The 13,686-nt window shown below is 40.1% G+C and overlaps 1 protein-coding gene across 1 annotated transcript; it reads right to left on the minus strand.

The window, feature by feature from the left end:
* Window positions 1–499: 499 nt before the first annotated feature.
* LOC117627294 (protein transport protein SEC16B homolog) lies at window positions 500–8,845 on the minus strand. The gene is made up of 13 exons (XM_034359310.1): window positions 6,453–8,845; window positions 5,817–6,137; window positions 5,421–5,549; window positions 5,211–5,333; window positions 4,888–5,058; window positions 4,327–4,452; window positions 4,111–4,245; window positions 3,410–3,537; window positions 3,225–3,333; window positions 2,824–3,141; window positions 2,532–2,675; window positions 2,083–2,381; window positions 500–1,537 (listed from the first exon to the last, which is right to left on the minus strand). Exons 1-13 carry the CDS (start codon window positions 8,181–8,183, stop codon window positions 1,015–1,017), a joined length of 4,257 nt encoding a protein of 1,418 aa, XP_034215201.1. The 5' UTR covers window positions 8,184–8,845; the 3' UTR covers window positions 500–1,014.
* Between the last annotated feature and the right edge of the window lie 4,841 nt (window positions 8,846–13,686).

Genomic DNA, 13,686 nt, shown 5'->3' on the forward strand with positions numbered 1-13,686 from the left:
ACAAATGACTGTGCTTGCATAGGAGACCTTCTTTGACAGAACTAGATAGGCGTTGGTATGCTTTTTTGATGGGTTTTCTTAATTTGTGTTTGTTGGTAGGGTAGTTTTGTTTTAAGAGGTGACTAAACTATGTTTTTGTTTTTGTCTAGACTCTCTTGTTAGTCTTCTAGTCTACTGCATGTGTAGTACTCTTTCTTCGCTTGGGAGTTTTCCCATGTGGTTTTCATGAGAAGGTTTTAATAAAGCCACTGTTAACACGTCGGCCCTTGTGTAATGTTCTTGGGTTGTTAATGGAATTTCTCTTCCTCTCACAAAAAAAGAAAACAAAAAGGAGAAACCAAACTTACTCGCTAACATATACATATCTTCCCCACTGCTTACTTGGTGGTGGATTAATTTCAGCTCTGAAATCTGCACAAAAGACATTTTCCTTATTTTTATCAAGAACTGTTGCTGGATATTTTGCAACTTAAAAAAGAAAAGAGAGTAAAATCCGGCCTTTTTAACATTAATTCAATGTCACAAAGTAATAGCAATACATAACCAAAGAACAAGGCATCTTATTTTTCTCTCAATTCGATACACTATCTTTTTCCCTTGAGAAGATCTGTAGACCCTTTTATCTACTTCAAGGACGTTTACTGTTTTTAAACAAATGAAAAAATGATCTGTACAATGGCGCCCATGCAGGCTTTTTTGTCAAAGGAAACCAGGAAAAAAAAAAAAAAAAAAAAAAACCAGCTCCCAAGCCTTAAATGGTGGCAACTCCCCGGGCATTAAAATAAAATATCGGCTCGAGAATAAAGGAATTGCGCCAATTACATCTGAACATACAACATGTTAGAGTGGGGAGTAGGGATTTTGAAAACGAAAATAATTGTTCTATGGAACTTACTTCTGGCACATGCATACCCACCATTTTGACTTTTTGAGAGATGCAGGAGCAGGAACATCACAAGTATTGTATTGATCACTAGGAGCAAAACTTGATATTTACATCTTCATTACTTCGGCTCACAGTTCCACTTCATGAAGGTCATCACCAAAACTGCCACCATTCATTGGCACGCGCATCATAGAAGGCTCACTAGGCCTAAACATAGCTGGGGACATGCCTAATGCCTCCCCTAGAGGTTTTATTTCCCCCATTTTGGGAGGAGGGCTAAATACATCATTGGAGCTTCCACCCCAAGAGGCCGTCCGTCGTGAGTGGGGTGGAACAGAGCCATTAGCATGTGTAGCACCTTCCATGCCATGAATATTACCCATGCTCGGGAACCTTTGCATGGTCGTTGAAGATGGGGGCAGAGGAGTCTGGAATGGGTCATTCCTAGCAGATGTTGAGGGAACATCTTTAGTTGCAACATCTTCTTGCACACTTTCAGCAATAGCCTCCATAGTCTGTTCACTTGATGATCCTAAGGTGGGAATGAAAAACTTTGCATTGGCAGCCACAGCAGGCTTAACTGATGGAACAGAAGGTGACTGGAACAAGTTTGCTGGGCTTCCACCACCTTGGTTAAATGTGTCAACATATCTGCCAAAATTCCACAAACAATATAGTCAACTCAAATTCATCCCCTTAGTTGATGAATAGTGGAAATTTTGGTGAAAGGGCATAACATTGACTTTGCTCTGCAAAGGGCTTGTGAAAACTCAGTACCAGAGAAAAAAAAAAAAACCTTTTGAATGAAAGGATTTAAATTGAGAGAACTTAAGAAATATTAACTTCTTAGGTTCATAAAATCCACATAAATTTCTAATGGCCAAAATCACGTCCAAGTTGATTGGTAGTTAGGTTGGATGATCTGGTTCTCCAGTTCTGCAAAGAAAACCCTGGTGGAGTGGACGTCTGTGCTCCCAAAATAAATTTCCCAGTTTGTTTCAAACAATATTATACCACCAGCTATTTAAGGGATGGGCATTTCTCTTCAAATTTTCAAGTTTTCAAGCAGTTCCAGCAAGAAGGACAGAAGGGAATTATAGTAATTCAACCAAGGAAATTAAAGATGACCTTCACTTAATGCACAACATGAGGGGGGTTGGAAGGTTGGTTGAGAGAGACAGAGCGAACTTATTTACCTGGACCGAATACCCAACCGTCCACGAGCTGAGAATTGATTTGAGCTGGGTGGAATAGGTGGGGTTCCTGAAGTTGGTCCTGGAGGGGTTGAAGTTTGTAAATCTGGGCTGCCCTTAGTGGGAGACCCTTCTTTCTTCAAGACAGATTTCAAGTTGTAATCAGACACACCATTGTGGAAGGCCGTAGTTGTCGGAGGAGGAGGCAAGGCAGCTTCTTCAGCTGGGGGTTCAACACCTTCCTCAACCCATCTCTTAAGTTTTTCGTCATAGTAGAACTTATTTGTTTCACCCAACTTAGCCTTCAGTAACAGGTAGAAAATTTGTTAGTGATGATTTACCAGAAGAGACAACATCTGTACTTCTTTCTCAAAAATGTTTATGAGAAAAAGAAAAGAAAAAGAAGGGGAGGGGGGATGGAGGAAACCGTAATATATGAAAGTAAAAACTACCTGTTTGCCTGGGCGAGGTCTTAAGACTAGACCCACAGTCTTTTGCAACAGCTGTGACCCGAAACCAAAACGAGCAAAGCGAGAAGTACCCCCTGAGGCTTTTCCTTGGGCATCAGGTGAAGCCGTTTCCTTTGATGAATCAACCTGAACTCATAATGAGAAGAGATGTCAAAAAATATAATCAAGCACACAGAAATCAAAGAGGTGATTAATTGCATATATGGGTGTTGTAATGCACTGAGCAGGTGTGTGCACGCATGAGTGAACTTTACACATGGAGAATTTTACACACCTGTCTTGGAGTTCTACCAAAGTCTGGCTCTGAAACACTTCTATTATGCATTGGCTTTCTATTGCCATCAGCTGCCCACTCACTTATGGGTTCCATTGAAGCAGAAGGAATTAACGACGACATGGCCATTGTTGATTGACTAGCAGATACTCTGGGGCCCATTGGCTGCTGGTAATGGTCATTACCTTGAGTACTTCCTTGGTATGTGGATGGTGCAGGTGGCGGTAGGCCCCCAACAACACGATGTGCAGTACTATCAAACAAGTTGAGCAATTTACCCACAAACTTTGTAGAAACCAAATTTACAGAGTATCCACCCTGAAAATGGAATGTGCATTCAGAGGGATTAGTCATATTAGCTTGAACATGATGAACATACAAACAATAGGACAAAGAACTACCTGCTGATGGGTTTTAATCCTCTCCTCAAGAGATAATACTAGCTGCTTCCACGTTTCCACTTCTGGTGCTCTTCCGGTTTTCAAAGACTTTAGTATTGTTTGACAGTACCTGTATTACATCCACTTTGTTAAGAAAAACAGATGCGAAAGAAAGCATCAAATAAAAGAAAAATGCACATGCTTACTTCAATGAGTCAGAAACTCTTCCAACTTCAGCAAGCATGTGCGCATATATGAGCTTATATGGCTGAAATGGTAGAAGGATAAACTGAGAGTTTCCAAGCACCCTTGAATATTCATATAGTTCAGTCCTCTGTCAAAAGACCATAAGGGCAAACTGAGTATAGACTCCAGAAAGCATTGCTTAAAGGAATTAATACAAGACTCTCGTTAAGCAATTATTATGTCTCATTGCATACGAACAAGCAAATAAGAATCAGTTTTTGAAGGAGAGAATTTATATTGAAGCTATAAGTGACTAGGAAGTCGTTACTTTTCGCTCAAAGAGTAAAATAAAAGAAAATAAAGATCAAGTAGAGAAGAAAGATAAATGAACAGGTTAGGGTCAAAAAAATCGAATTAGGAATTAGGGGAGGGGAAAACACTAAAATGAGAGACAAATGAGATTAGACACTGTTGATCTAGTGTCCAAGACCTGGCTTATGCTATGATTTAAGGATGTTACAAAAAAAAACATTAACTTTCAACCCTGAAATCTCTGATAAAGCTACCATACGATGTTACTTGGAGTCCAGATTCGCACTGTTGCATTAAAGTGTGCATTCAGGCACGATCCAGGCACCAAAAAATAACTAGCACAAGGAGAAGTTTCTGAAGAATAAAATGAAGAGATACTGCACAAAAGATAACAGCATTCGAAAAGCACCTGAATGGCCTCCGGACTAGCATAAGTTCGAGGTGATTTCCAGTGATCTGCTCCAATTAGACATAGTCTTGCGCTATCGGAGTATGACTCAAAATTTGCTTCTGCCACTAAATAGCAGATGTGTGCTGCAGTAATCTGATACACAACTCATGTCCAATTAAGTGATAAAAAGTTAACAAACGTAAAGGAAAAAGGTTACATGTAACAGTATCATACCTCACTCCTATCCTTCCATAAGCAATCTCCAAGATGAATAATTACGAGTTCATCATCTTTTGTTCTGTTTGCAGTTATCACAGCCAGATTCTCCTCCCAGTCATCAAGCATTTTATTTGCACCAAACTGTAGTTGCATAACAGAAACAAAAAGCATTTTAAGGCAAACGTACTGCTAAAGAATTCAGAAAAAGAAGATGAAATTAGAGAACTTCTTATTCCAATCGTACTACCAAGTGCAGCACTACAGGTAATGCTATGTTCAAATTTAATTGGATGTCCCTAAATGAACTACACTACATGTATATAGCTATGAGAAGCAACATATTGATCCAAGAAGCAACTGTCTTCAAATCTTCTAGCTTGCATCCTTTATACGAACCTCCTCTCTTGCTTTAGTGCGATTCCTCTTTTCTTTTAATTGCTATTGAAACTAAATGCATAATTACTTTTGTTTGTCTATTCACTTTCTAAAGGAAACTAAAAACAGGTGAGTTTGCTAGTATCGTATATAAATCGCTAAAGCCTATCCCAATGAGCAGTTTTTAAATAGATATCTCACCTGTGCAGGTTGTTGAGGGGTATTAACAGCACCGGGTAGATTGATCTCAGATGTAGTGTCAGCAGAGAACACTTCAGCAGGTTGCCCAGCAATGAGGAGGCATAATGTCCGCAAGGGTGACCCTGCAACCAGCTGACGAAGTGCCATTTGCTTCACAGTATCAACATAAAACTGAAGTTGTTCCAAGCCGCCATCCCAACCGGAGGAAAAGGAAGAGAAAAAAAGGGTGAGATGAGTGCATCCTTCAGTATAAACTGACAATGTACCTCAAGAAAGTAACATCTGATTGAAGTCTTTGAATTTAGCATCAATGGCCAACAAACCTGTTCCCCAAGCTGTGAAGCAATAACAAGCGCAGGTCCCCACAACTGACCTTCTTGTGCACATTGTAAAGCCTCTTTCTTTCTACCAGAAACCAGAAGATTTTGTACCTCAGAAGCAGTTGCCTAGGACATACAACCACCCTATTACAAAATGAAAATTTTGATAATTTAGAGAGAAGGGAAGTTGTTATCAGAGTTGTTTATCCATACCCGCATTTGTCCTTCTGAAGGCATTTTCTGCACGCAGTGACTAAGAGCACCATATTCACTGAATTGAACACCATTGCTCTTTGCAGATGCAAAAAGTTTAGCAACTGCTGATTCTGGAGTGTCGCTTTCCTATCAGAAGAGAAGCCCAAAAGTATACAAGATACATATTAGTCATATCTCTATGTGGCTCTTAAAAAATACTCTGGCTAGGAGAAAAGTTGAGAAACCATTCACGGGAAAATATGCCTTTATCTCACATAAATACACACAAACACACACACAGAGAAAGAGGTGACAATATGTGTGACTAAATGCAGGATAACTTAAAAGAAATAGAGTTCAACTTAAGAGAAGTTTCAAAAGCTAGAAGTACCAAAGGACAGGAATGTGATTTACCCTCGATACATTGTCGGTTCCAAAAGGAGATCGAAGTTTTCCATAATGTTGACAAGCTATCTTAAGCAAAGAAAGAAGCAACCTCAATACTTTGCCTTTCCTATAGTCCATCTCTGATGATTCACAGTTAGCAATCCTCTCATCCATCCATTTGTTCAACTCTTTGCTTCCAACACTCCCTCCAACCAAGGGACCTGGGAAGGATTGTTGGCACAAAGCACGAAAATAATCACAAGTACTCATTCCAAAACTTGAAGCATCAGTCTTTTCCGTAAAAACTTCTATCAAGTTCAGGACAGAAACTGAGCCTCCTACAGGATCCTTCACATAACAATAAAACATGCATAATTAGGCCTTTCATGGAACAATGTGAACAGAAAAGTTGTACGCTCCATTTGGCCACAAGTCTGAGAAGGAATTTGGGACCAAACATAAATCAAGTCAGTACCTAATACAGGTTATCAATCGATAAAACGATTCTTTCTAGTTTCAAACTTTCTATCTCTATTCAGGAAACCAGTGGAAGATTAAATAACCACTTCGAAAAAATTTGGATTTTTATTTCCTTCCATCAGCCTTTTGTCAACCAAATGGAGCCTTAATTAATCTTAAAGAGAGAAGGTTTCGAGGCCTCACCTGACTTCCATATGACGAATTCGAGAGACTACTATTGTCCTTCATTACAATGAGTTTCCCACCAAATCCGAAAGTTACTAGGGCATGTGGAGGACGCCCAGCAGATGATCTTCCTACGCTGGGAGCATATGAAAAATTGCCACTCTGGAAAGGTTGCTGGGAATAATTTAAAGGTTTCTGATTGCCATAGTAATCATCTGAGAATTGTGTTTGTTCGATCAGCTTTGCATTTCCTTGATTAAACTGCTGGCTAAAGTTACCACCTGGGAGGAAACTTTGGAACCCGACAGTCCCATTAGCCTCACCATGACCTTGACTCGCTTTGTTGTACAAAGGAACTGCTCCGAAAGAATTTAATGACTTCTGCTGGTCCTTGTTGACTGTTGAACCAAACGAATTACTCATCTGCTGGTTTCCACCAAAACTTGAAAAAGCCTCATTGTTAGTTCCAGTCTGAGCTTGCCACATATTTGAACCCTGTTGATTGTAATTACTATAAGACCCAGCCCAGCTGCTGTCTTGACCTTGGCTACCAACCCCTAGCGACCCATAATTGCTATCTTGCCTGTACTCACCATATAAACTAGTATCATTCTGGGCTTGAGCAGTCGGTTGCAGAGAGGAATTATACCCCTCCAATGAGCGCCATTCTTGCGCAATTGTATCATAGTACCAACCCGGGTATTCAGGATTGAAAACCATATGTGCTGGGTACCCATTAGTCCCTTGTGAGACCTGATCCCAGTTTGACAAACTACCAGTCGTGCTAGTTTCAGTCACAGTTCCCGCAACAGAATGAGCCGTTTGCTGCAAATAAGAAACCTCAGTTTTGTTATCAGAAACAGTGGCCCAATCACTGGCTGAATCAGTGCCGAAGCTCCCTTCAGCATTTGCAGGCACATCGAAACTGTCCACTTGATACCATTGCCCCATGTTAGGGTCATACTTCCACCCTGGATAAAGACTTTCCCAATACTCCGTACTATTTAGATCCTGCTCATTTCTACTTTCCTCCACAGTTGCTCCATAAGCTTGGCCCTCTTGATATTGCTCGTTATTAACCGAATGGTTCAAACCTTGTGCTGTATAATCTTCATTACTAGGTGCAGTTTTTGATTCAGTACTCAAATTTCCGTCTACTTTCGGGAGGAAATCCCCAGAACTATCTCCCAATTCATTGAAAAAATCTGAGTACGATCCAAACCCATGAATCCCATTTTCTGCAGAATCAGCATGAAAAGAACCCCACCCTATCTCCTTCACCCCTGAAGCTCCAGAATCGTTGCTCTTGCTCATTCTGGAATCTGACGTCAAATGAGATCCCGCCCCATCATTATTGGACTGAAGCACTCCATCATCAATAACCGAATTCTTCGACTCTATTACACTACGGAACCCGAATGAATTCGACTCATCAGGACCTATTTCATCTTTTGCTTTGGTTCTGGCACCCAAATCCTCAGATACAGCTGCAGAATCACAAATAGTCAGATTGGCGAACGCCTTATTTTCGTCGTCTTTGGCTTTGGCATTGGCACCAGAATCCTCAGATACAGCTGCTACAGAATCACCACTACTCAGATTGGTGAATGCCTTAGCGTCATCGGAATCGTTTCCTTCGTTGCATTTGGGGCCTGATTCGGCGGGCCCCAGGTCATCTTCAACCAATTTATCAAAGAAATCCTCGTCGGTCTGATCCTCCACCTGAAATGGAGGAGGATTTGAAGCCATCGACCGAATCCCACAGGCAATTCACCCCTCAGAGTCCAAAAAAGCCTCGAAATTGGAGCTCCAACACGACGAAAAACCCGAGATCCAGAGCCAAACACGCAAAAACCAATCTCAGAATCACCAATTTAAAAAACTCAAGCCTAACAAGAAGATAATACAACCCCGAAATGAATGAGATCTAGGGTTCCTGAGCTACCCTGCAAATTCTACAGTGACAAATCAAGCAAAAACAAGATCGCAAATTTTCTTTTTTCTTTTGCTTGCATTCAACGCATTGCGTTAAAAATGAGAAAACTGTAAATTGAAATAAATAAATAAAAATAACTTACAGATCGATGGAATTTCAGAAAGAAAATCCAACAGAGAGAAAAGAGGGAAAGAAATGTGTGTGTTTGACAGAAAGAGAGAGAGTCTGAGAGTAGAGGAAAGCCCTCGATTTCGCACCTCCCACCCACCCAGTCCAAGAGCTTCGCTATTATAATTTTAGTATTTTCTTTTTAATTTTCTTTTCAAATTTTCATTTATGGCCTTTTTGCCTGCATTTTTTTAATTATTATATATATATTTGTCTCAGTTTTCAGATTTTCGGAGATGGATGGATTTAATAAAGAACGGTGATGTTTGTCTGATTGTTGTGTCATAAAAGGCCAAAGCCAAAAAAGGGGCGGGGGTTGTTTAGGAATATTTAGATGCCGTTGCCTAAATTTTGAGCTGACTAGAGTGCAAATTGAACCGAAAATCCGGCCGTCACAATTAAAATAAAAAATATTAGCAAGAGTCGAAGCTCCGGCTTCGAGAAGATTATGAAGTTTCGAACCCCTAAACTTTTTAGAGCCTTTTTAGCGAGGAGCCCAAGCCTCGGGCTGGAGGGGGCTGCGCGAAAATTTGTTTCCAGCGAGGAGCCCAAGTCCGGATTGGGAGTGGAACCCACGAAGATGGGCTGGCCCGAAGGCGAGTTTCACTCGAAGGCTGATGACGTCAGGCAATGCGTCAGCGTGACGTCATCGCGCAAGTTTAAATTTTTTTACAGTTGGCGCGTGCAATTTAAACTCGCGTGCGCTGATGTCAGCCTTGCACAAGCTCCAACGGGTAGAAGACAGATGTCAAGGCCTCAGCGCTCCGATGTGCTTCTCCTTCTCTAATCCAAAGGCTGTCATTTTTTTAGCAATAAAATTATGAAAAAAAATTGAAATTTTTTTAAAAAAATACCAAAAACTGGTACACATTATGTCTGCTCGATTGGGAGGATGACTAGTCTCAAATCATTCATGTAGAGACACTGAGATATATGTGTAGGTGCTCTATAGAAGATGGAGTCCATTGAATGCGATCAACTCTAGAATTTTTGTATGGAACTCTTACTCACAAGTGTCAAACAAAGAATTCTAAGTTGTGATAATGCAAATTAATCCTTAGACCTGAAACATCATAGTTGTTTCTCTTTGAGAGCACTATACGATCGTATTAAAATAATGTTACTTGAAGGTGTTCCTTAGGATTCTCAGCGTGTACGCAGAGACAGGTGAATGTACAACAAGGAATCTCTACTCTTAGTAAGAAGAGAGAATACTCTAAAAATATGATTCATGAATCTTTGGCCAAAGTATTGGATGAAAATTGAAACAAAAACATTTGCAATTTCATCAAATTGAATCATATAATCAAGAGATGTCATATTAGGGATTTTGACACAAGTTTACCCTATCCTGAGAATATGACATAGAGTATTGAATTAGAGAATGATCGAATTGCATTGTAATCACAAACTGACTAGGTTATCTAAATGATTTTTTTTTAGCTTGGGTAGCCATGACATACCGCTAGGTGTCACTCATGACTTATGAAAACCCTGTAAGGACTAATTATAATTAGCATTCGCCAATAGGAAGAATTATAATTCATACTTGATTCAAAGTGAATCACTCATACTCACTGCCTCGCTAATTAGAACCTATAAGATCGCACACCAAAAAGGAATCTATTGGGAAATTATGAAGAGAATGAATGATTTTGTGACTCGGTCAAAGTCAATGTGAAAGTCAAAAGTCAAAGGTCAAAGGTCAAACGGTTGACCCGACACTTGACATGGTCAACTAAGGATGACCGGGACCAACACACGTTAGACAAGTGAGTGATTGAATTAGTCAAGTCACTAGAGTAATTAAATTGATTAGATTAATTTAATTATTCAATTAAAGTTATGAAACTTTAATTAAAGGTCCCATATGACTTGGAAATTCAAAAGGGATTTGACCATATGGACTTAGGCACATATGTGACACATTATAGGATTAATGTGTTGGACCAAGATAGCAAAAGATGACACACAAAAGGGGGGGTGTGGCTACACTAGGGCTTGGGGGCATTTTTGTCACTCTTGTGACATTTTTGATCCTATAAGTGTGTAGTTATGGATTTCTATCATCCTAGGGTTTTTCAACTTGGTGAAATTGGAAGAGAGAAAACATCAAGCTCTCTCATCCTATTCAATCCTTGATGAAGAGCTTTGGGGAGGTTCATATCTTTGTACTTATTTGGAGAGCTACAAGGTGGAGAATCAACATCAAAGGGAGAGCCAACAACAAAGGGACTACTCCCTCTACTTGAACACCATTCTTAGTTTCAAGATTCGCTCCAAGGGTATGAACATCTTATCTTTCCCTCAAATAGGATTTAGAGAGTCTTTGGTGCACACTTTCATAGACTTATAAAGATTAGGAACAAATGAGACTTGCATAAATCCCTAGTTTATTTAATGCTTCCGCTTTTACTTTGATTTCATATTAGATATGGTGTAACACCCCGACCCTAATTTATTTATCCAATTAAATTATTGAATTAATTTAAATATGAAATTACAAATTTACCCTCGGGGTAGGGGTATTTTGGTCACTTTTTAATCCGAAAAGAGTTTGAGGCAACAAGTGGTATTTTTACATAGGTGGTATCGAGATGAGTCCGTAAACACGTAGTGGGCTCAATTTGGAGTTGTAACGAAGAAGTTACGATAAAAAGAAACTCAGTGGCACAATCGTAATTATTCGAAATGAGATTTTTATAAAAACAGAAATTCTCTCTCTCTCTCTCTCTCTCTCTCTCTCTCTCTCTCTCTCTCTCTCTCTCCTGGTTCGCACAGCAGCCCCTCCATGGCTAACCTATTCATCCGGTGGCTTTTTGGGCCACCACCGTCGCATCTGGCCACCGTTTTGGGTGGCACCGGTCCCAAAAGAACCGGACCACCTCCCTCTTTCCATCCCGACCAACTTCAGCAGTTGGAACCACCTGTGCTGGACAGAAAATACCAAAAATCGACCGATTTTAACCCAAAATTCACGGAGCTCGTTCAGACGCCTTCGGCCAGCATTTCTTTCGAACTTGGTATGCTTTTCTATCCTTTCAACATGCTCTAGCTGCTGGTTGTGGTATTTAGGATCAATTTTTGAGTTTTGAAACGTTTTTGAACGAGGGAAGTTTTGGCCGGTTTCGGCCTCCGATTTCGGCCACTTCCGGTCACTTTTTGGGGTAGGCCCAAGAACAAAAGTGACTCCAAATAGGACATAGGGGTGCTTGGATTTCAATTTGGACACCGTTTGAGTCTCAAACGGATTTCTCCTATTGTGCGTTATTCGGGTTCGATAGGTTCGAACCGTTGGATTGTCTTGAATTTAATATAGGTTAATCTAGGCATTCCTAGGATCGTGTAGGAATTTGCAGATCGTGAATTGGAGCCCCAGATGTTTCGATTTAATAACTTAAAGTTTGTGTTGTGCAATAACCGTTCGATCTGGACCAAACTTGCAGAATGTGTATCCTAAACCTTGTGGAACTCATAGGAACTTTGGGATAGTAAAACGGAGGTCGTGGGTCCCGCTGGCCCGGTTGACCAAGTTTGGGTAGTTTGACCCTTGGGTTGACCGTGAGTCTTCCGAGGTAGTTTTACCCTTCGAGGAGTACTAGAGCGACCTTATTAACGAATCTCGACTGTTATTTGAGTTACGTTGACTATGTTTGGATTATGAGATTTGTTTTATATTATAGTATGAAGATCTCAGATTTTTAGTTAGATAATTGAAGTTATGGAATGGTTGAGTATGAGGTATTTGACTGATGGGTTATGATTATTATGAAGTGAGTGAACTTTAATTTCAAGGATAGAAAATTATGCATATTGAGTCCATTGATTTGGAGTTATTATATATCTTGAAGTGAAAATATTAAATGATTATCAGAGTATTGGAATTATTTTCGTATGTTTGCTGGATGTGATTGTTTCAAATGAATTTGTGCTATTTTTAAGTACAGTTGTTTATACTTGGATATGTGTTGATGTACATGGGGTTGTTGGAAAGGGTTTATGAACTGTGGATTGGGTTGTGGTTTATGTTAGTTTGAGTGCTATTAGCACTACCTTATGTACCTTCCCGGATATGGAATCTATGTTTTTTGGAGAGTTTGATATCGGTACGTATAAATATTTTGGTTATTGAGGTTATGAAATTTGTTAACGGATGGAATTGTTCAATTGCTGAGAAGCGGATCTTTGGGAAGTCGAGAACGGATTGGGAACATGGTGTTGAGGAAGTGGATATTGCCTATACTCGCTTATGTGGGTGTCCGGCCAGTGTATATTGCCTGTACCCGCTTAGGTGGGTGTCTGGCCAGTGGAAATTGTCTGTACCTTCATGGAGATTACTATGTAGGTGTCCGGCCAGTGTATTGCCTGTACCTGCACTGAGATCACTTTGCAGGTGTCCAGCCAGGATTTTCCCTCTCCACCTGCCCGATTGTCTACACAGGTGGTTGATCAGTTTTCCCCATTCCCCAGTTGCCCTCAGTGTATTGCCTGTACCTACATTGAGATTACTCTGTAGGTGTCCGACCAGTAATTTGCTGTACCTGCATTGAGATCACTTTGCAGGTGTCCGCCCAGGATTTTCCCCAGCCACCTGCCCGATTTGTCTACATAGGTGATTGGCTAGTTTCCCCCATTCCCCGGTTGCCTTCGGAAAAGATTATATTGTTGTATTTGGAAAATATAAAGGTTGCCTTTGGATGAAACTATGTGTTCCATATACCCTTGGTGGGTGATAGCAGGTTATACACTATACGGGTGATTACATATATGTAGAAGGTTTGATTTGAGAGTTATGAATTTTAGATGTGGTTTGTGTTATAATATTAAATTAAAGAATTTAAGAGTCGGCTTACAAACGTAAGATTGTTTCAACATTTTATTATATTTAAGGAATTTGCGATTTTGTTTATTGGAAGAACTACGTGTGGCTTGATCCCTCTCAAGGGGTACGTAGATAGCCTAGGGTAGTACCTAGGTAAACTAAATTTTACTTATGTTGTTTTATGAGTTTGGTTCTGACCTTGTCGTTGGTCCTGAAACTCGGTTGAAATCGAGGTGCGATTAAATATTTGTTCATACTCTTGTTTGGCTAAGGGAGGGTTGTGTGAATGTATTCTATTAAATAGTGTATGTGATCCCGACGTGTCT

Source organism: Prunus dulcis, chromosome 5 (genome assembly GCF_902201215.1).
Source record: "Prunus dulcis chromosome 5, ALMONDv2, whole genome shotgun sequence".
Classification (NCBI taxonomy): Eukaryota; Viridiplantae; Streptophyta; class Magnoliopsida; order Rosales; family Rosaceae; genus Prunus; species Prunus dulcis.

Excerpts from the sequence above, each read along its gene's own strand:
- LOC117627294 (XM_034359310.1), bottom strand. The coding sequence starts at position 8,183 with ATGGCTTCAAATCCTCCTCCATTTCAGGTGGAGGATCAGACCGACGAG. Across the intron at positions 5,059-5,210 it reads CTTCACAGCTTGGGGAACAG|TTTTATGTTGATACTGTGAA; the intron begins GTTTGTTGGCCA and ends GAACAACTTCAG. Across the intron at positions 4,246-4,326 it reads TATGGAAGGATAGGAGTGAG|ATTACTGCAGCACACATCTG; the intron begins GTATGATACTGT and ends GTTGTGTATCAG.